Source organism: Ips typographus, linkage group LG6 (genome assembly GCF_016097725.1).
Source record: "Ips typographus isolate SLU linkage group LG6, UJ_Ityp_2.0, whole genome shotgun sequence".
Taxonomy (NCBI): domain Eukaryota; kingdom Metazoa; phylum Arthropoda; class Insecta; order Coleoptera; family Curculionidae; genus Ips; species Ips typographus.
Window position 1 is genome coordinate 10,575,704 of NC_138427.1, and position 23,253 is coordinate 10,598,956.

General features: G+C 34.3%; 4 protein-coding genes across 9 annotated transcripts; 2 read left to right on the forward strand and 2 right to left on the reverse strand.

The window, feature by feature from the left end:
* Positions 1-774: 774 nt before the first annotated feature.
* On the reverse strand, positions 775-3,017 carry LOC145730855 (uncharacterized). 4 transcript variants are annotated; one of them, XM_081982325.1, is made up of 5 exons: positions 2,899-3,017; positions 2,674-2,836; positions 2,019-2,616; positions 1,135-1,933; positions 775-1,080 (listed from the first exon to the last, which is right to left on the reverse strand). In XM_081982325.1, exons 4-5 carry the CDS (start codon positions 1,807-1,809, stop codon positions 820-822), a joined length of 936 nt encoding a protein of 311 aa, XP_081838451.1. In that variant the 5' UTR covers positions 1,810-1,933; positions 2,019-2,616; positions 2,674-2,836; positions 2,899-3,017; the 3' UTR covers positions 775-819. The 4 variants fall into 4 exon arrangements, with proteins under 4 accessions (XP_081838451.1, XP_081838452.1, XP_081838448.1 ...); XM_081982326.1 differs by having other exon boundaries at positions 2,674-2,854; positions 2,899-3,013; XM_081982322.1 differs by having other exon boundaries at positions 2,674-2,942.
* LOC145730481 (uncharacterized) lies at positions 2,322-8,028 on the forward strand. Its single transcript, XM_081981696.1, has 12 exons — positions 2,322-2,449; positions 3,150-3,193; positions 3,255-3,875; positions 3,998-4,288; positions 4,341-4,828; positions 4,930-5,112; positions 5,283-5,764; positions 6,054-6,426; positions 6,478-6,666; positions 6,722-6,912; positions 6,974-7,332; positions 7,481-8,028. Exons 1-12 carry the CDS (start codon positions 2,322-2,324, stop codon positions 7,828-7,830), a joined length of 3,699 nt encoding a protein of 1,232 aa, XP_081837822.1. The 3' UTR covers positions 7,831-8,028.
* Positions 7,966-9,890, reverse strand: LOC145730856 (uncharacterized). The gene is made up of 5 exons (XM_081982327.1): positions 9,676-9,890; positions 8,770-8,963; positions 8,536-8,714; positions 8,221-8,479; positions 7,966-8,122 (listed from the first exon to the last, which is right to left on the reverse strand). The coding sequence occupies exons 1-5, from the start codon at positions 9,737-9,739 to the stop codon at positions 7,994-7,996; spliced, it is 825 nt and encodes a 274-aa protein (XP_081838453.1). The 5' UTR covers positions 9,740-9,890; the 3' UTR covers positions 7,966-7,993.
* Positions 9,891-10,061: 171 nt separating this feature from the next.
* Positions 10,062-23,241, forward strand: LOC145730848 (uncharacterized). 3 transcript variants are annotated; one of them, XM_081982292.1, is made up of 19 exons: positions 10,062-10,520; positions 11,509-11,730; positions 11,785-12,008; positions 12,053-12,229; positions 12,765-13,252; positions 14,686-14,841; positions 14,895-15,090; positions 15,147-15,390; positions 15,539-15,785; positions 16,203-16,284; positions 18,020-18,262; positions 18,323-18,508; positions 18,594-18,720; positions 20,828-21,149; positions 21,293-21,525; positions 21,578-21,816; positions 21,872-22,143; positions 22,262-22,454; positions 22,569-23,241. In XM_081982292.1, the coding sequence occupies exons 2-19, from the start codon at positions 11,525-11,527 to the stop codon at positions 22,817-22,819; spliced, it is 4,086 nt and encodes a 1,361-aa protein (XP_081838418.1). In that variant the 5' UTR covers positions 10,062-10,520; positions 11,509-11,524; the 3' UTR covers positions 22,820-23,241. The 3 variants fall into 3 exon arrangements, with proteins under 3 accessions (XP_081838418.1, XP_081838417.1, XP_081838419.1); XM_081982291.1 differs by having other exon boundaries at positions 10,062-11,730; XM_081982293.1 differs by having other exon boundaries at positions 10,062-11,730; positions 12,059-12,229.
* Positions 23,242-23,253: the final 12 nt, after the last annotated feature.

The following is a 23,253-nucleotide window of genomic DNA, read 5'->3' on the forward strand; positions in this document are numbered from 1 at the left end:
CTACATAGCACGAAAGCTTTTCTTTAAAGCAAAAACGTCCACTCAGTTTTTCAATGCAATGTTTGGGTATTCACTTTTTATAATGTTTGCCCAGTGGATTTATCATATAATTATGCTTTGCATGTACTTCATTGATATGCTGAAAGCTAACATTTATGTTGAGGAATCAACATGGTTTATATTTGGTATCGCTCTTGAAACGGTTTTATGTTCTGTAAGTGTAAGTAAAACTAATATCATGCCAGTTTCAAAAACATTACTTTTCAGATTGCACCATGCTCAATTGCCTTTACTTGCGACATGGTAACGACCGCAAAGGTGAATTTTATTGTATCCTGCTTTCAGTTACAACAAGAACTGAATTGTCACTCGCCCATGTATCAGCAACTGCAGTCTATGGCCTGTTATGCCACCAGTTGCAAATTTAAATTCGTAGCAGCTGATTACTTTGAGGTTAAACGGTCTATAATTTTATCTGTAGTAGCTACAGCTACTACATACTTTGTAGCTTTAGTACAATTTGGTAGAAATTAGAATAAAAGTGTAGAGTAATAATTTGTTTTAATCAGGTATACCTAAATTATCAAGTCATTTCTACAATTTTCTGAGACATTCGAAACAACACACGTTCCAATAGATGTCCATTATAAATCTTGACTTTGATTTGTAGGAGATTAGTTATGAGTACTAATTAAGCATTTGAGACTATGTGCTCTAAGGAGGAGTTTACGAAAAGTTTTGACCATTCGGTGGATGCAAACTGCTCTCTTTCCATATACTCATATATTCCACTATATCATATACTATAAATAAATATAACTAATAGAACTGTACCAAAGCTACAAAGTAAGTGGTAGATGAAGCAATAATTGACAAAATAACATTCCTATTAACGTTAAAGTATTCCGCTGCTGTAAATAGTATTTTATTTCTATTTGCAAAAATTCCCAAAGAGCGTAGCTCCTTATACAAGCTGGAACCACAACTGTAATCTTGTTGAAGTTGAAAACACAACGATGACAGTTGTTCACATTCTTTAGTTGCCAAGTCGCAGGTAAAAGCTACAGAGCAAGGAGCCATCTAAAAATTATACTTTATTCTGAACGTATGAATCGATTTCTTATTGTTACTCACCGAAGAGAAAATTACTTTCCCACTTAAGTCTACAACGGTTTTCCACATGGGTCTTAAATCAGCCTCAAACATGTCATTCTTACTATTGGGTTTAATCAACATCACAAATTTTAATAAAAGACCTATTATTTGGAACACCCACATTCCAAACATGAACAATAAGGGGTGTCCAAAAACATCATTGAAAAATTGTGCCATGGATAAAGCTTTGAAAAATTCTGCACGAGCATTTTTTAAATTGATATGTTTTTGGTTTAAGGTCCATATGGCTTTTCGTACTTGCCACGTAACTTTTAGTAGCGTTAAAAGCATTAAATCTGAATAACAGAACACGTAATAGTATTGCAACATTGGATATATCACCAACGTAGCAGCTAGGTGCAGGTCTCCGTATCTTTCATACAGTTCTTTTGTTGCTAAGAACACCTTTGACAATACAGCTACATTAGTAATAATAAATATCCCAAAAATTACTAATGAGGATTTTCCATCAGTGGTTTCATAACTGAAACCATTCAAATTTTCGTAATACTTTTGCCATCGATTATTTTTGCAATAGGACCACATCACCACCAAGTAAGTTGAGTAAATTATCACTTCGGACAAATCTTCCATGAAGCCAATGTTATGCTTCATACTCAATGGTAACTGATAATACCTAGAGATCACGTTCATTCTGTAGACAATCGAGTGTATTAATAGCAAAGTGTGAAGTATGATAAAACAGTAAACTTTTGTGTAAAAATATGCATTTTTGGAAACCCCAGGTTTGGGCACGATTGCTAAAATTTGCAGCCATCTGAAAAATATCGAATAAAGATTTTTTATAAAACTTTCTATGTTCATTATCATTACTAAACAAGGCTTAGAAGGCAATTGTTTACCTAGTTAAGGTTTCTAGTTAAGTAATAACGAAATTACTGTTACTGCAGTAATTATGAATAATAAGCTGAGATATCATCGAAAACTTCATCATTTTAGATGGTTATTAAAAAGGGTCATGAAAAGGTGAAGTTTGACAAATTGTGTATTTAAATTATGAGCCCCCCTTGTCCCTTGGAAAATAATGTGTGTTTCTTTTCTTTTCAATTCACATACTCGTTGAAGAATCTTAAGTTAGACAGTAGACACGTGACACGATCATGTCATATATTTGTACCAGAGACTAAAAGAAATGAGATAGAAGAATGGAAGAGGAAGGTCCAAAAACTCTACACAAAACACAAGCGCACAAGCCACAAGCGCATCTTCTTGGCATGGTTGCCAGATCAATAATTGTAGAATTGTACTTTATTTTGATTTTACATAATAATGGGTAATATGCCATACTACTATTACTATTACGAATAACTCTTAGTTTTATATATTATCGCTATTAAATTTGATCTCGTTTGTCGTCTCTGGTTAGTAAAATTTGTCCAAAATAAGCTTTCAAGTCCGGCAATTAAAGGGTTTCAAGAAATGAAATATGGCAACGTCACACTGGAATTGAAAAATGGTGTAAATAAAAGGCAAAACAAAAGTTTGTGGGTGATGTACCTGTACCAAGCCATAATACAGTAAATTTGTCTTCAATTCTGTTTATAAGATACTAAAGGTAAGTACCTTTTATTTTAAATAATGGGACCATCTTAAAATATAATAGCTACATAGTGGTGTTCTTGGTTCTTGCCAGTACAGGCCTAGAGTAGTATAGCCAAGCCTTAAAAAAGAATGGATTCTAAATTGAGTGGTCAGTAGTGATCTCTATAATAACACTATTACTTGATTTTTCTACTAACTACTCGTGTACTGTAGGAAAAATTAAATTTTTGATGCTTTAAGAAAATTTAAAAAATAATAAAAGTTTCTAATTTTATTGGTTGCACTTGTAACCAATCAGCTGTCTTTAAAGTCAAAATTCTGTCAATTTTACTTCAAAACTCATGGATTTGACAGTAGTAACAGCTGACCATAAAATAACAGAAAACAGAAGTTTTAAATGTTGTTGTGTATGTGTTGCCCTATTTAAAAAGTTTGGAATGTAAAAACCTGTTGAGTCTTATAGTATCTTTTGGCAGTATGTGTATTAGATGAATTGTGAAAAATGTCGGAATTCACTAAAGTTAAAGACTCTTTAGTTGACAAAATCCTGGAACAAGGACAACGGCTGAGGAATTCCATGGTACAATCAATATTACAAAATGATCCTCACAGTGCAGATGTGCTGTTTCATCACAATAAAAAGTATAACACCCCAGTTTCCAGTGATACTGGTTTGACTGACCAACCTCTTAAAGATAATAAACTTATAACAGCATTTTTACATGGAGATTATCTTACAAAACAACAGGAAGAACTAGCTTTAAGCACCATCAGACCTATGTCCCTCTCTGATGTTTGTGAGAATACTGACCACACTTTAGGCTCAAAATGTACCTGTATCACATGCACAGCATATAATACTAATAATTTAAAGTGTGATTTGAGAAGGACTAATCCAGCAGTGGATAAAGACACTCAATTTTTGAAGCAAGTTGATTCATTGAAAGTTGTGTTGCAGAGTATCCTTTTAAATAGTTTAGGTCAGAAAAAAGTGAACCAAGGGTTTAGTGGTCAAAGTTCCAGTTTGAATGAAACATACTTTGTTGAATATAGTTTACCAGAAGTGTTTATAAAAAATATGACAAAAAGCAAGTCTAAAGTTGATAGTGGGTTAGAGAATAATTATGTCAGAGTATGTGCTAGAAGAACAAATAATGGTTTGTATTATACTGTCTCTCTGAAACTCTTAATTATGGGTGTTAATTAATTAAATACTTAATATTAATGTTTTTGATTAAAAGTCTTCTGTAGCATTTCTACATTTCAATATTATTTTTAGTGATTTACTTGAAACAAACCAATATTCATTCAGTGAACAATTTGTACAACTGCAGTCTAGAAGACCACAATCTGATATTTACTATCAGGTGCAAAAAGTCTTCACATCATAAATCTGAACATTTAGGAGTAGCAAAATTTAATTTTGGGGTTTTTAATACTTCAAAAAATGCTTCTTGTGGAAAGTCGCTGCCAATATATTTAGATGAAAATTCCTCAATATCTGTTGGTAACATTAAGGTGACAATACAGCTAGGAGCTGGAAAATTATATTTTGGACAAGAGTTTTTAGGTAATAGTAGGAATACTTCCTTGTATTTTTTTACTGCAATATTTGTTGGTAGATGCTGTTTTGCACAAGAAGGAGGGTTCATTAACCAGCAGCTTAGAAGAAATTTTACATGACAATAATAAATTACTTAAAAATATTGCTGTAACTGAACCTGTATCACCAGTGAGAGTACCAATATGTGAAGAGAGCAAAAAGTCAGATAGAACTATAGTTAATTCAGATAGAGACACAAAAAACCAATCTGCTTATTTTCACCACTCTAAAGAAAGGGCAGTCCAGACAACACTCACTAAAGAAGTGCAAGTAACTTCATTAAATACTCCAGAAACTGAAGTTAAAGATACATGTAAATTTCCCAAAGATGGAGATAAAAATAATTTTCAGGCTGAATTACTTTTTGGATTTATTTACATATCAGAAGCTCAGTTATTATCAAATCCTGTGAATTCATTTATTAAGTGCCAACCATATTGCCAAAATGATACATCAATCAGTAGAATAGTGTATGACAGCTCAAACCCATTATACAATTTTTGTGAAGTTAGTATGTGTTTCATTACAGTGTGTGTTTGTAGTTTAATAGCACTTTTAATGTAAAAATCTGCAGTTAACAGTAGGTCATGTTACTATTTTTTTTTCAGACTATACCATTGCTATATGATGACAGCTTTATTTTAAAGCTTAGGGAAAACTTTACAATAGTGGAATTTTGGAATAAGTCTGAAGTAACAGAAGAAGTATTTGGATTGACATGTTTGCCTTTACACCAATTTTATTTAGGCTATAGAAATTCAGTTATTTTACATCATTTGAAAAGAAATAAGGTGAGATTTTAACATATATACTTGACACATATCATTGACTTGGTGGCATTTATAAGGAATATTTTACTGTTCACTTCCTTGTCAGTATTTGTTGAATTGATGTCATTGATATGTGATGGCCTTGAATGTTATCTTGTGTTTTAGCCTGGATTGTCTATATTTTTTTTTAGTTACCTGTTATAGGTACAGATTGGTGGGAGCCTGTTTATTCATTAGATAACAATGAACTGATAGGTCAAGTTCAGGTATTAACAGCTTTAGGCACTGATGAACAAATTAGAAATTTGCAACTGGAAAGGGGGTTTAAAAATGATGTGGTAAAATCAAAATTGACACAACCAACGTTACCTAAAAAGTCAAATTCTTGTACTGCAACAAGTAATTTAACTTCAGCCATTAAAAAACAAACCAAACCTGTTAGAAGCAGAATCTTTAGTCAGTTAAACCAACCTGTAATAGATAACTCAAAACAAGTTAATCAGAAAGTAGACGTAGGAATTCAGTCAGACCTGAAGATGGACAGTAAACCTTCAAATCCCCCACAAATGATGGACACCTTAAATTCCTTTCTCAAATTGTTAGAAGCTAGTCAAAAACCAGCTTGTGTGGAAAACGGTACAAACACTGACCCTTCAATTTCTGCACAACCAAGGTTTGTTTATCACAAAGAATTATAATGAGGATAAAAAGTGTCTTAGATTTGATGTGACAGCAAATATATGGGTTGTTTGGAACCATTTTGCTGCAATCATATATAATATGCATCCTATAGTTTCAGATCTGGATGTTACCATTAATACAATGCAAGGTGAATCAAAATATGCAATATACAAACAGGCTTATGACATTATTCAAGGAAAATGTCTAGAATTCATTGTAATTGCTGTCACATAATATATCAGACACTGTATAAGAAAGTTTTTAAAAATCACATTTTGTAGAATTGCTCAAACTGACAGTGCCAGTGTTCAAAGCCCTCAGTTAAGGAAAACTTCCGATCTATTGGATTCATTACATGAAGCTTTGAATATCGACACTAAAGCGCCAAAAAAAGTGGAAGCACCCCACTTTAGAGCTGAAATACTTATAAACAGTGCGAATCAGTTACCCAGCAGGCGAAAGTTGAAAGGTAAATCCAAAAAGACGAAAAGAAAGTCCGGAAAACAGGAGGAAAACATTTTACCTAGTACTTATGTGACTTTTGAAACCATGCCTGGAGAAAGCTTGAGATTCACCAGTGTGTTTCCCAAAAGCACATCTCCAAAGTGGAATTTTAGATGTGAAGTTGAATTACCTTTGGATTTAGTTACAAATGTAAGTTTTTTTACTATTGCGTTCCTAAACTCGAATTGTTTAAATTTTCAGGATCAAAAGAAGTTAATATTTAAAGTTTGGAGAAAAAGTACGAACGCAGTATTGCAACCGAACATGCAGACTGACTTAGTATTAGGATTTGCAGCTTTAGATTTGAGTGTACTTGGTCTTGGATTTCCAAGCGTCCAAGGCTGGTTTAACATAATCGATTTTTCGGGAAAGTGCAATGGACAAATTAACGTAGGGTTGTACTTTTTGTGTCTAGATTTTCGCTGATGTTTCAGGACATTTTCAGGTCCACGTTAATCCTTTGGAAAAAATAAATGTTACTAACACCACCACAATAAAACTTGCTGATTGCATTGATCAAAACTCAGAAGTTGATTTGGATCAAGCTGAGAATGATGAATGCAATGAGCTTTTAGGCAGGGCGCTAAAAAGGAAATTTACTGAACTTGATGAAATCACTCAACGCCTCCGTCTGAGGTATTTTCTCCCGAAATGTACCCCTCTCTATGACCATTATCTTTGCGTTTATTATTATTAGATTGTCAGCGGTTGTAAGTGAAGATTCGGATGGATCTAACGATGACATGACCGATGAATTCGATAATGACATTAACAATTTATGTGTGGAGGACGACTTCGATTTGATTAATTTCGAGGAGGAGGCTCGCAAATTTAACGTTAACTACAGCAGTCAAAAGGCCGAACAGAAGTGCAAAACGCAGACTTTAGGACCTTTATCTGTTGAAACACAACCGAGTACCAGTGATCAGAAACTACTTGAAAATAGTAGTGGTAATGTTGATAAAACTGGACTGCTTATTGAACAAAGTCAATCGGAAAGTTCTAGCGAAACTGCTACATCTAGGTCTATATTAGGACAGAGAAACTTAATAGATGGTAAGTTATCCTTCCGTTTGGCGTGTTTTTTGTTGTTTAAAATTAATTATAATAACAAAGTTAGATTTAAAGTCAAAGTTTTCTTAGCGTCAACATATCTGAAAGATAAACATCCTTTCAATATTGGATTGTTTTCTTTCGATTGCAGGTAAGCACCGTATTGACAACTTACTGGAGAAACTCACCTTACTAGCTTCAGAAACGAATCAGCCGTTTTCATCTCGTTATGTATCAGGTTGTTCAGTTTTATCCAATGAACAAAACGACATTAAGGATATCTTTCAAGATCTGGAGCAGCATTCTAGACCTAACATTACCGCTACTAGCGATTTTGATCCGGTTATGTTCCAGCAACTTTACGGAGGATCTACTGGCGATTCTTCGAAAAGTTTGAATGGAGATAATAAGGTGCAAAGTAGTTGTGACACAGAAGGCTCTTTGTCTGATTCTCGACCGAATCCTGATGGTCAAGGACCCGGTGAAAATGATAAAGAGTAACTTGTTCCATGACTCTGAATGTATTAGTAGTGTCGGTTAATTGTATTTACACCACTACGGTATAAAGTTCTTTAGTGGAAACTATAGTAAGATAGCAATGAGTATTCTGTTTAGGAGTAGGTAATAATGCAAGTGTTGTGAGTTTTGTACAATTTTATCGCAATTAACAGTCAATATACAAGTCTAAATAGTTTTCCAGACGGAGTTTCTTCTTTATTTTTTTGGGGTGAAGTTTCATTACGGCGGCATCTGTTCCTTGGTGATCGTGCATAAACGAACAGTTTCGTATTTTCTGAAATAAAAATATTTGTGAAACGTCAGTTTAAGAAGCGGGTTGTTTTCTTTGATGTTGTAGTGTCCTTTCATTTTTCGTACATTTGGTCTATATACCTTAAATTCTTTCAGTCGTTCCCTTGAGTAAAATTCGTGAATATATTTCTCCTCTTGCCAGCAAAGTTGACACAAAAACGTTGCATAATCTTTATGCCAGTAATCCCCTTCACAAACTTCTTCACACTTTTGGCAAGTATCAGTAGGGACCGCTATACAAAACGTTTCCACTGCGTAAATCATGGACGGTCTTCCGAAATTATCCATGAAACGGGTTCTGCGACACTTTTTAATTTTCCTCAGATTGTAAGTAGCTGGTCTTTAAAAAAACGAGTACCTTCGGATTTTTGGGTAAGGTTATTGTAGCTGACTTACCCAGGTATGTTGTTTTCACGCTTTTTGGGAAGTGCTTTTGTACCAAATGGAGCAAATCCATGTTTTACTGCGGGTTTTACAGTTGCTTCGTAACGTCCAGGTGAAGGCGTTCTTATTATTTTGTCTTTGAACCTCTTATCTTTACTGGCCAACGAACCGACACCCTTTTTGCTGCGTATCTAAAACCAGGATTGATTTTTTCACAAAATCTACATTTTTTTCAGTGTCACCAACCTTGTGCAAAACTGGATATAAGGCAGATGTATATGTTTCCGATTTGTAACTTGCAGGACTGTTAGGAAACATTTCTGCTTGTGTGAGTTTTTGAAAGGGCGATAGACCTTTGCCGATTGGATCGGTGTTTCGTTCCACCGTCGATCCGAAGCATATTTTTTGTCTATGTTTTAATTCGACCACATAATCGAACTCTATTTGACGAGAAAACAAAACTGAATGATTTGGCGTTTTATATTGGAATTAATTGAGTGCAAACGAATTTCTAGTTCTACAAGATTTTTTTACTTTTCTACGTGGAATTTAATTGCAAATGGTGTGAAAGTAACTAATTATAAATACCCTGTGGTATGGCCTCCTTACATACGGCACTCATGCTTTTAAACTTTGCCCAAAGACTAAACTAGGAAAGTTTCCGCTAGTTAAAGAGTTTCTGTTGCGTGCAGGGCATAATCTCGAACACTTCCGTGACTGAAATTTATATAGGCCCGATCTTATATATTGATGAATTTGTCTGGAAATATGTCACAAACATTTTTGACCCTATAACCTATTTTCGTATAATTGAATTCGACAAAATAGTTAGTTTTGTGCTTTAAACCTATAAAAATGTATTAAGAAATTATTCACAATAGTATGTGTAAAACCGGTCTAATGTTCACTACTCAAATAAATCTGCTATAAAAGATTAGATTGAAAATTTGTAAAAGTCAGCGCATACTACATGTTTTTTTGTAAATTCTTATTACCCTTGATCATAGACTTGTGTTCATCAGTGTTTCTGAGCAAAACACTATTCCAACTGACACTGCATTCATAAATATTCAATCAGAACCTTTTTATTTGAAACTAACATTTCAATCAAGGAGATTAACAAGGAACTGGTTCATTGAAATGCAATCTTACTTGGATTGTCGAAATCTGCCTCATCCAACTTTTCACTAGCTTCAGATCCGGTCACAGATGACATGGCTTAATCTCCAAGTAGTTATGTGATTTCAATTTTTGTATACAGCTAAAAACTTTATTCAGTCCGATGTGTCAATTAAGACGTTTTAAACAATTTGCATGTGCATAACCAGAAATTCCTTTTGTATGTTAACAAGGTGTCTCAAAAAGTAATTTTGTAATAGTTATTTAAAAGTATTAACACACTTTTACCAACGGTACTACTGGCAAACGTACATGAGAGGTTTTAGCTTATTTTATTACAGAAGCGGCGCGCTTTTAAAATTTTTTATCTATCTGTATATTATTGACTTTTTCTTGTCCTGCTTCATCTTCATACCTTAATAAATCTTTTCTATCCAATACCTACTTTTAAAACTATAATTAGGTGGAAAAGAAAGACAACTTAATCGAAGTTTCCCAAAACTAGTTTCTTAAGGTCGATTGCGGAATTTCGAGAATCCAGCTCTGTAATGACGTCATTTTAAGTTTCGCCCGTTAGTCAACTAGTTAGCTGAAGCTGATTGCTTAGTGTTTCCGAGCAGCTCACACGAAATAGGGGTTCACGTGCCGCCGGTCTACGTATCTGGCCGCCGTTCATTTGACACGCACCCAGCAAGACTCGAAACAATTTAGGCCGTAACCTGAATTGTTTTTCTAATTTCAACCCTTTTACGGCTCCACAAAACCACGAAGTTTTGGTAGATATTTTCCTAAATGGAAGTTAGCGGTGGTGTGGTGTTGTACAACTGGCATTAGAGCTGAAACTTGCTTGTTTTGGCGGGAAAGAAGCTGATCTAGAGGTATATTATGTACCCTTTCCTTTTGCTGTGTAGATGAGTATTATTGTTGATTCTTATAGTATAGAGATTATCTGTAGATAAACTATCCAGAACTTACAAATATCCTTTGTCTTTTCTACCTATATCATTCTAATGATTACTGAAAATGTTGTGATCTACCATTGTAAAATAAATAAAATCCGTCCCTGGAAAATTCGTTTTCCTACGATTAGATTGCACTTTTAACAAAACCGGTTATTGTCTTAGTCTTGTTGGAATGGTAAACGTTTTTCTGTCTGCTTTTGTTTTTATTCCACTGGATTATTTTGACCTGATTTATTGCTTAGAATTTCTAAGAACATTAAACTTGAAATTTGCCGCAGTATAGACTAATAATTATTCGGTGGTTTTCTGATCGTTACGTTTGAAATTACCTAGCACAATTACGTATAGGTACCTATTATATTACTGCGTAGATTAATAAGTAGTCCATTTTTTTAATTTAGATATTTTGTTTGAGCTACTCTTGCTTTCCTCCAAATTAGTGTGAACATTTATACGGAGATCTCCTGTACTCGAAAAGTAGAGTTTATTAATTATATAAATAGTCATACAATTTTAGAAATAGTAACTCCTTTTGAATGTATAAATTTTTATTAAAAAGTTCAGGTCCAAAAATAAATATGCCTAAAAATACCACTGCCTGGCAAAAAGTGTAGCCGTTTTCTTAAAAGTATAATGAACTAATCTATTGTCTCGGATCTAAAAATGAACAAGAATACACTGTTAATGCTAATTATTCAGTAGAAATAGCTCCCAAAAGTAAATTATGTACGCAATTATTTATATTTGCGTTTATATACATCGCGTGTAAAAGTACAGGTAAAAATCAATATGCAAATGTAAGCTCAGAGTTTTCCTTCTTTGCTGATGGCTGTAAATATGCAAGAGACTTCTTTATACGCCCGTTCAAGTTAATTAAATTTTCCACTTTAACTTTGTTTTTCAGGTGAACTCAAATTGAAATGTGCGATATGTATACGTGCCCGGTGAATTACAACATAGACGGAAACAAAATGTGGGATTCACAAGATAGTATCGAAGAGGATAAGGTGATTTTGGAGACGGAGATAACTCTAAAAACTGGACCTAATATAACTATGAAAATCCACGAAGAAAGTCGCCATCTCAGCGGAACATTGAGTAGATTTGACAGTGAAGAAGATACAAAGTTAGCTGGGAAGCGTACTAAAATAATAAATAGTATACTGGTATTTTTTTTCAGGGATCCAGCAATATTACGCGTTTTTGAAGACGACGAGAGCGACTTTGATGAGAACCGCCAAACTCCAAGAAGTCCTCGCAAAGTGAGATTCGGTGGTGAATCTGTTAAACTACGAACACCAGAAAGTGAAAGCAGTCAACAGGAGGAAGATAACGAAATTTCTATGATTAAGATTACAGTCACAGATGCTGTGTCGATTCGCACTAAAAGAAGTCTAATTCCAGGTAAGAAATAAAACAAAATGAAAAAAAAATCTTAGAGAATGTAGTTCGAGTGTCTTCACTGCCGTCCACACCAAAGAAAAAATTGAACGACCAGAAAACAGTGGGAAAGCATTATAAGTCTGCACCAAATTTAACAATGGCTTCTTCAAAAATTCCATTAAGGAAAAAGGTGATGCAAGATGTACAAACTCAAGCTGATTTAAAGATCACAAATGGTGGTGGTAAGTTTTAAATATATGGTGTTTTTTAATTTGGTCGAGGGTGCTTGCAGCTTGTCGTCAAAATTGTTTTTTTGATGTGCACTTTTTATGCAATGCTGAAAGATGTCATTAATATTTTTTATAAAGTGCATACAATTAGAAAACTCATCGCCTTCATCGCTCAAATATTTAAAGTAATATTATTCTGATTCAACCAACGTAAAACCTTTAAATATCACACTGAAATAAAAGCTTGGTGACTAAATATACATTTTCCAGTTGCGGTCAACTCCCTTATATGCACTTTTTGCTGCTTTTAATACCGCTACTAATCTAGAATAGCATAGTAATCAGTCTTGTGTTTTACTGCTTCGCTTAAGTTATGAAAATGTATTCATAAAATTGATTATTTTAATGAAGGTGAAATACAACATCAAGTCCGAATGTTGCATGAGTAATAACGATGGGGCCGTACTTGAGTTTTGACTGGCATCCGTTTAATTATTAGTCAGTAATTAGTAATTTGGATTTATGGTTGATATTAATAAATTTGTAGGACTCGATAATGGTGAAACTATGGAACAACAACAACCTAAAAGTGTTCAGGAAAAACAGGAGAAAAAAGAACGGAAAGAAGTAGTTCTTAGACCATCAATCCTAAAACACAGCAGAGCGGATGACTCGTTATCCCCTATTCCAGTCCACAATGAAATTGAAGTATTTCATAATCTAACCAGAAGTCCAGAAAGGTCTAGAAGAAATTCAGAAACTTCAGCTACTGAAAAGGATGATGAAAACAGCCAAAAAGTGGAAACCACTTTAATAAACCAGGATCAAATAATGGAAACTAAACCCATGGAAAGTGCCGACTTTAGAAACTATGATAGCTTTACAATCTACGAAGAAAGCGTTTCTTACGTGACATCTCAGACTAATCTGGAGCATATGGTTGTAGAAGAAGTTGTAAAAAGACAGAGTGTCACAATTCCAGGCAATTCAAATGAACTGACAATACAGCAATCACTGTCTTCCCTTACAAGTGATGTAAGTATTATTATTATTCAAAATGTATTCATATGGATCATCAAATTTTTATATAATAATATAACTCCTTCGTAAGAAAAAAGTTTGAATCCTCATTAAAACATTAAATGGCACATAATTCGCATGAAACAGTGTTGACCTACATAGCTGCATGGTTTTCGGATATATTTCGTGAGCCTAATTTCGTGTTATTGCTGACCTTAATGATTAGACGAAGCTCATGATAAATGTGTTGTGTCGCTTTCTAATAGCTCATTTTGTCGGGAGAAAGTGAAGTGAATTTGTAATTTGTTTCTTTAGTTAATGGCACTGTATGTCTACTTGTAATTAATAATAGAGCTAAAATGAGTTTAAGAGCTGACAACGCTAAGAGAAAAATCATATCTACCATTTAGATTTAGGGCCAGTACTTTCAGTTCAGAATAACTTCAGAATTCTAAGGATATTATCTATAGAATCCGTGAAATCAATTGGTCAATCCCGTCATTTCTATAAAAATCATCCTAAGAATAAATTTATTTGGAGGTGAATGTTTCTTAGATAAATTCAAGGAAAATACATGAAATATACAAATTGAAATTAGTTTACTATTACACCACTTTAATTATTATAAAACATCTTGTAAAATGTGAAATTAGAAATTACCATAAACAAAGCAGTTTTAGAGGATTAGCAACTAATAAATCACTCACAAACTGACGGTAATTTATAATATGCACTTTCCTATGTATATCTGTGGAAAATCTAAATTAATCTTATTCAATTTGCGTAACGAAGAAAGTGGCGTTTATAAACTTGTTGCTACTCAACTTAGCACATAATTTATGTTTGCAAAATTATGTGTAGGGAGACGTCCAGGGCGATTTCAACAATATTTCTTAGTCTCAACCTTTGCGTGATATGGCCGTCTGAGATTGCAAATATTTACTCTAGTGTTACGTAAGGAACGTGTCGAGAAAAACCGTTTTTCGTCGTTTGACCTATATGCAAAATTTTTTCTTTATGTTTTAAGGTAGAAAACATGGTAATGTATGCTAATGAAAAACATAGTAATGAAATATCGCTTTGTGTTGTAATTTAACTGAATTTTTTCGGACCTTGTATGATGTAATTTATTAATGTTCTTAAAATTATATGCATCACGATTTGATGCAGTAAAGCTTAAATATTACACAGCCTAACACCACTATAGTATTGATTTCCTAAACACAATGATTTCCATACTATAATGAAACTCATATCACTGTATGTATGTATTGTCATTACTCAGGTTCTTTTAGTTTTTATAAGCGAGGGGGATTGTATTTATTAAGGGCACGTAAAGGTACCTACTCAGGGAGTTCGTTGACTTATATCGTAAGAAATTAATGTTAATCGTCTGGTGACTTTTAGAGTTCTTTAATATTATTTTGTATGGACTTTAATTACTGCAGGACGAAGTGTGGGCAAAATCTGAAGCCTTGGAAAGCTTAATAAAAATGCTGAAACAGCCAGGAACTTGCGAGACTTTAGAAGCTGGAGCAGCTGCTTTGTTATTTGAAGCTTTATTTGCTTGTCATCACAGAGACAGGCTGCACAGTCTGGCAGATGTATGTTTCAAGTTCTAATTAACAACTATTATTACTTTTGAGTGCCCTTGTAGGATGCTTTAGTCATAATGATTGAAGGTCTTCGACCAGATGTGCTGGAAAAATGTCTTTCCAGGCTGACTCTAATCCTCTGCAAAATGGGAGGAGCTTCTGGGGCAAAATGCGCTCTAGCTGTCATGAAGAAGCTACCACCAAAAAGACTACAAGTTGAAGTACTATCTAAATGTTTCGGTCATAGAACTCGTGAAGGTATAAAAAAACAACCATTTCTTTTCTTTTTATCAAACCATATAGTTAATGTACAGGAGCGCTACAAATTTTGATGTTGTGCGCCAGATTGTTTCCTAGACAGGATGTGGAAGTACCAAAAGTAACCGAATTTGCTTCTATGGCTCTTCGGGATAGACGAAGAAGAGTAAGACACGCAGCTCTAGAAACATTGGCTACTGCAGCTCAGTTGACTACAATTCATGAGGTTCTGAATATTGTTGAAACTACAGTGAAAGACTTTTTGGATTTTGAAGAGATTATGCAAGTAGTTCGTTCTAGGTGTGTAATTTTAATTTCTTATTTCATTTAGTAGTAATACGGATGAGTAGCTTGGCAGTACAAATTAATACAGTAGTTTTAGGCTACTTTGTGAAAACTTTTAAAATTTTTATAATCTACGTTTTAGTAAATAAAACAATACTTTTAGATTGTCAAGAAAGCAACTGCCAACAGTAAACCTGGATGGCACTATTCGCTATTCATCCCCAACTGACCAAACGGAATCAGAATGGATAGCTGGTACCATAGTAAAAAACCCCAACGTTTCGTCTTCACCTTTGTCATCAGCGTCGTCCAGTAACGCATCCGTAAATTATTGGATGCACAATTTGAGACACGATCAGCAGTTCAACGCTGGCTCAACCCTAATCAAGCAACTGTCTGAATCTTACGAGGTAATTCAGCTGCATTTTATTAATTTATTTACTTTCCTTAAACTGAACTAAATGCGTCCCTTCGGTCGAAGGGGTCGGCAAAATAATTTAGATTATTGACGTCAGTGCAACTGTGAAACATGCGATAGCAAAAAAATGCCTGCGGCACCATAACTACGGGTATAATATTGATTAGCGTGGCAGATTGGCAGTCACACAAACTATACCGTTCGAGTTAACTCCTTTTTACAGTTAACAAAATTGATATTGCATATTAAAAAAATGTTATTGTGTCGATTATTTGCCGTAAAGCCTATCTCACTTCATAATTTTGTAGTGGGGGTAAGTTATCAGTATTTTTTTATAATAATGGGAATCAATGCCATGAAAACTGTATCTCAAGTTAGGGAGTTAAATAACTGTATGTATTATTTTCAGGAAGACCCTTTTGAGGATGCTTCAAGAGAATGGGCTTCTACTGACTCAAACAATTTTCAGAAGAACAACAATTCCGTTAAAGGTACTCAAAATATCTTTATTGTTTTTGTAAGTACATCATTTTGCCTAAACTAGTCTACAACAATATATAATCCCTAAACAATTAATTTAAATGTGAAAACATCACGCATAAAATAAAATCTGTTTCTTATCGGAGCAATGCAAAAAGAAAGGTACTTAGTTAAAAACTATGTGGGTTAATTAGCACGTCTACTCAATGAAAACACACATATTTAGGACTGAATTTTTGCATTGCATCTACCCGCATTGAATGCACTTAACGGCCCTTCATATTCCGCTAGTATTATACTTCTGCTGCCAGTCTGACATGGAACTAAGTTTGTGCTTGTTTGTGAATAACGACTTCCGGAAAACTCGTAAGTAATAAATTATCACAGCGCAGTCACTTCACAACTCTCATTTGCACATCTAATCGATATCGGAAGCCATCAAAGAAAATTTGTCAAGTATGTCACATCTGGGAGCCACAATAATAATTTTTTTGGTACCGTCTTTCCTTAACCGAACCGCCATTGCACTGAGAATGTCTTGGTAATTTTCAAGGTTGATAGTAGAAGGCACTTCACACACAAATAAAGAATTGAAGACAGGTAAAATCTTGGTTTCTTTTACAATTTGTATTACCTGAGCGAAGTCCAGAAATGTCTGGTTTTCTAGTCCTAAGTATTTCTTCAACATTTTGTTTTTCTTTTTGCTCTCCTTTTTCCATTTCCTCAATGCTTGATAAACAAAAATATTTGCTTCTCCGGTCATTAAGGTTGATACTAATAAACAGTTTTTTCGAGGGTTCAACAGAAAGTCGAAAACTACTCCATTTATGTCTTTTTCCAAAGTTTCAATGCTGCGCACAAAATCTTGAGATTTTTTACTCACTATGGATTCAGTGTCTATAAAATCCATGGCTGGGACAACACACACACTTTTTGCTAATATTATACTGTACTAATTTGTATTACACATTTAATTTCGTGATAACGTACAGCCTTGGGTCGTAATTAAGTGATAAAACGAGCGCATGATAAGAAGCTGCACATATTCGTTTCAGCTAAGACTATAATAATGTAACTAATAATGCAAACTGTTAGTGACAATCAAGATTCATTAGTGGCGTTTATTCTGTTAAACTGTAAGGCACCAATCAGAAATTTAGTAGTAGAATGGCTGTTTTTAATGCAAATTGTTACAGAAAATAATAGTCTATTAGAACAATTTACTGGGCATAAAATGTGTTGGAAACGTTGTACCCGTTTCAAATAGTAACATGCAAGATCTAGTTGGGCTAGACGAAAGCGTTAATTTGAAAAAGTATTCAATTTTATATAATTATGAAAATTAGGAATTTATTATTTACATCATACGACTTGTAATGTTATTTTTTCGAGTGACGACACAGAGACAATCATAGTAAAGTACACAATAGTTTTTATTTGAAAAAAAAAACAAACAAAATTGCCCTTGATTAGGCTTTGTAGATGGTCTTGAATTGAAATGAAAGAAATTTTACTCTCTTTATAAAACTCATCTTATACTTCGACAAACTTAATTAATTTAATTTAGAGAGAGATTAATCAGAGACGTTTATCCTAAATTGGAACAAGTTTGTGTTGGTTTGGACCTGCATAATAATATTGACCGTTATTCTCCGGCACTGCTGTTATTTTGGTCTGTAGTTAAAAAACTCAAATCTGTTCAAATATCAAGGAATACCAAATTTCTGAATTATTTTTTTTTTGCAGGTTCAAATCACGGGGTGTTGCGTCCTGTTTACATTCTACAACCGGAAATGGCCCCACTGACCAACGGAAAGCACGGGCGTCAGTATCGTAGATACGACCGGGGTCGATCATTTTCACCCCCCAAATATTTCAGGGGTCAATACCCGCCTCAAGGTTATGTTGAAGCGATTCCTTTACATCCTGAATATAACACCTGTAGTGGCAATAATGGTAGTGAATTCAATGGGAGAGATAATCACTCTGGTACTGAAAATCACTTTGGGCTGAAAATTGTATGTAATAAATGTGAATTTGTTGATATAGATAATTCGGACGCTGGTGGTCGTCTTCAACATCCTGAATTGGAGGGTGATCGGCCTAAAACTGGACGACCTCACGGTTTTCGCAAGAGTTTTTCTTCTGACCAGTTGTACTTCAATGATCGACTGCCGGCTAAACAGGAACCGTATTCATTTTCCCTTTCTAGTAGATCGTCTTCCACCTCTACTGGTAAATGATTTTTAATTAAGTCTGATCCATTCAATCCATTTCTTTTCCTATTTTATCAGAATTACTTTTAAAGTTTTGTTTTTAGGTTCATCTACCAGAAGTGGTTTTTGGCATAAATCTGCAATTCCAGTTCCTATTATAGAGCCAAAGCTAAAATTACGTCACAGCAATACTTCCATTGTATCAACCAGTGATCCTTTAATAGCAAAGCGGTAAGAATTGTAATTGTTTATTAGTTTGATATAAGTAGTACATTTGAGTGAATTAGACTTAAAGATTACTCTCTCAAAGATATCAAAAAGCAAACAAGTGGTTGCGGGTTGCATAGAAATCAATTTTGAATTTTTATTATTAAAAAATACCTAGCACACTTTCGATATGTGATCTTCAAAAGTCACCAATAAGAGAATCTTACACTTACTACAACGAAACGTGGTACTAAATTTACCAACGCCAAAAAATCTTACCGTTAATTGCTTTCCTGGCAAAACGTTATAAACCACACTTCGTTTTATTTACATTCACGAGATGCCTTTTCAGCTTAATTAAGTAAATCTCAGTGTATGTAAACTATACCTATATGATGAAGTTTCTATTAAACTAAAGCCTTGCAGATAAGTAAATTGGGGAATGTTATGACGTTTTTTCGTAAAACAATATCTGCGAAACACAATCCTAGACAGACTGTATAACGTGTTTAGGTTCGTGATCACCAACCCAAACTTGATAATATGTGCTATAAACATGGGTAATGTAATTTGGCAATTAACCTAGTAATCCATATACAAAATGCATCGGGCTAGTCCAACTCTGACCTAAAATTACCATCGAAAACATTTAACCGTTATAATGTAGGCCGGTATCAGCGTCGTCGTCGCGACGCTTGAGGTCAGCGCGCCGGTCAGAACCAATCAATGAAGTTTAATTTATACAAACTCAGTTTGAATTGGTAGTTTTATTCCGGGAAAACATTACACGTTTGTTACTTGCCACTCATTTTGCGTCCTTCGTTCGTGTCAGTTATGAAAACGCAATATTCTTGGAGAAATCGTTTAATCACCAGTTGATTCGACAAGAGTTCGGTTCGGTTAGGTAGAAATGTGTGCGAGCGCTGATGTTGTTATCAATCCGTGGGGACTCAGAAAACGGAATCCGCTTTTTGTTTTCTGCAAGTTTTGTTCCTGTTTGGTGTGTTGCCGAGGCCGAAAAGTCTTTGACGCTCAAACGTCCAAAAATCCGACACCCGTATTGGCTTTAACGGAACCGCCGCTAAGTGCCGATAAGTGAGTACACATACTAAATTATTCACAGATAATTATGTTTTGAAGTCGTTAGAAAATGGGGAGAAGTTCCAAAAATAATTTTGTTACCAATAATAACAGTTTTAAATCAATTTGTTATCATAATAAAAATACAGGAATACAAACTTAAGCTAAGTATAGTTTACTTTTGGAATAGAAATACTATTAACATTCTACACATTCTATATGAAGATGATTTTTAAGAAGAAGCGTCAAAACACAGTGTAATATACTAAATATACAGGATGCCCAAGAAAAATGTAAACATGTGTAAGTGGTAAAAACTTGAAAATTATAAAACCTCTTGTGGTTTAAAAGTTACGCCAACATGCCTTCACATACAAATTAAATACATTTTTGTAAAAACAAATTTACACGGTTTTTCCATTATTGTGAGAAAAGCCATAAATTCAGGCCAGTCAGTAAATAATAAAAATAGTCCTACCAAATTACATATTTATCGAACCTAATTAGCTAAAGGTCAGACGATCACCCCCTTTTGGCATCAAGGCCAATGTTCTGTGGCAATAACCTTTTCCGGCGAGAATTTATTTAATTTTTAATTATTAATAAAGCGAAAGTGACAATAAGTCTACGTAACATGTCGATTTTTTTGTCTAAACACCGTAGGAAAATGGGTTGTATTTTTAAAACATTTTGCTTGTTATTAATTTTAAATAATATGGATTTAAGGAAATTAGTCAGCTATTGTTTTTGGAAAATGTTATTGTTTCTCCCCTCTATACATATAGGTTTTCCTATACCTACTATATATGGTAATCCCGACTTTATAATCAAATTTCATTGATTATTGGCCAGGGTTAACCTTGACTTATAATTACTAGCTTACCACTGATTTGATTAGACGGCATGTCTATGAAGATTAATGATGCAAACTGATATGCAAGTTTCCAAACGCAATACAATTTCGACTTATTACGTTCTCCAGATAGTCCTACATTCTGTATTAAATTTTGACGTTGACTGAATATAATTTAATATCGATATAATATTTCAGATCGGTTGCCGCTAGCGTCCATCAAACTCCAACATCGTCCAAGTCATCACCCCGACACCAACCAGCTCAAGAGAATGACTCAATTACTCGGCTCACCCTTCCGACCCCTCGATCTTCGGGGTCGGAATCTTCAGGTTACTTCACCCCTTCACCACCAGAATCACACCCACCCGCATTTATTAAAATGGATACTGAGGAGCGGCTCAGTTCCGATATTGAAGAGCCATTAAGTACATCGGTCAATAATTCGAGAGATTGCATAGATTCGCATTCGCTCAAATCAGTCAGCGATAGCAGTTCGAAACGCGAAGAACCTAAAGCGGTAAGTTAATAATTTTTTTAACCAGATATTATTATTGAAATTTTAGAACTTGTCACTTGAATCCAAAGATCATTTCCTAATTGACAATTTCTATACGAAGAAACGCTTTTCATATCGCCAACATACATATAACATTTTTTTAGAATAGTAATTCAAGAGGTGGATCCGCTTCTCAAAATCACTTCTTGGGAGAAGCCATCCATAACAAATATCCATCTGTAGAGTCTATCCATCTTAACAATAACCAAGAATTGTCAGAGCAACGTCCATTTTCCCGCATCAGCTTGGGGGATTCGAATCCGACCATTGAAATAAGCAGGAAAAGCAAATCCGTCATTGATTTACCTAATTTTCTACCTAGGATTGGATCACACAGGTATTAATAAAACTTGGATTTAATTTAGCAACTTACATATTGTTTATTTTAGGTTAAGTAGTAATTCTGCGCCTGCAAAAAACGAAGAAAATACTTTCAACAACAACGAAACCCCCTCGCAACCTTACCAGCATACTGATGACACTCCAGTTATAGAAATGCCTCAACCCCGTGCAGACCATCAAATTGTTGCCTCAACTTCGGTTACCATTACAAAATCAAAACTCGAAAGACGGTTTTCACGAAACAACAGTCGAAAATCAATGAAAGCCACACCAAGGAATCATCAAGGTTGAACCAAACTTGCTCCCCTAAACATTTTTTCTCTTAACTGACTTTTCTATAGAAGTTCATACTAGTAGGCCCATCAGCAAACCCAAAGACTTGCTACAACATGCCCTGAACGAACTGGACAATCCAAATTGGGAAACAACAGTTAGTGGATTACAAGGACTAGCTAGAGTTGCCAGACAAACTCCTGAAGTTATAGAGCACCAAATGCACCAGGTGTGCTTTAGCCTTGCTAAACATATCAAAAACTTGCGGTCTCAAGTTGCTAGAGTTGCTTGCAACACTGCGGGAGACTTATTTTTGCATTGCAAGCATGGTTTAGACATGGTAAGTCTTCTATTCCAAAATTTAACAGTCGTAACAAATCTCAGTAATTTATCCCAACATATAAACTTGTGGTTTAATTTTGAAAAAAAATTGTTTGTAAATCCGTGATTCTTTTTAGGAATTGGATGAAATTGCTTGTCCTTTATTGCAACGTACAGCCGATACTAACAGGTTCTTACGTGCTGACGCAAATGCTGCTTTGGATATTATGTGCGAGCAGTTACCAATACACAGGGTGATTCCCGTGATTACGTTACGTGGATGTGGACATCAGAATGCTGTAGTAAGGGCCACTGCTGTACGCATTTTAGGTATTAAATATCTCAAGTTCTTGTAAGATAGCAATGGTTTGTAAGAAACTCGTTTTATCAATGTGATTCTTACACAAATATGCAACTTTTAAATATCAAATTATTAATTTTTAGGCGATATTGTAAGAAGACTAGGTCCAGAACGAACTTTGGCTTTACCCAAAGAGTTAAGGGATCGACTCTTGTTATCAGCAGCAAATTCTTTGGCAGACGGAAACCTGGACACAAGATCGCAAGGCAAATCCTTATTCAAGTGCCTAATTGGTCAACCTCAATTTCACAAACACTTACATGAAGCAGTTCCTCAGAATATCTTAAGACATATCTCAAAAATTTTATTGTCTATCAAGCCCGATTCATCATAATAAGTCTTTTTTGTTAAGTTATCTAAAATTAGTTATTTGTTAAGGGTGAGTGTAACAAGTATTTTTGGGTTTGCTTTATTGAATTGCTAAAGGAGAAGTTTGCTAATCCCTAGCCTATAAAACGCGGCTTAATGGATTTATTAAAAGTAGATATAAAGTAATTTTATAAGAAATAGGGTTATTACTTTAAGTACCTAGTAAAAAGTAGTGATTCGTATACTTTTAATTGCTCATAAATTTGAAAATCAGTATACCAACTGCTATCATATATGCTCATGTATTTGGTAATCTTCCAATGAACTATACAAGGTATCATGTCTCAGTTTTATTATTTTGTAATGTTAACAAATAATCTCCATCACTAGAAATTTACATATAATAATGTTTAAATAAAAAAAACACATTTTTCGTTTTGACTTTAAGATCTTTTTCAT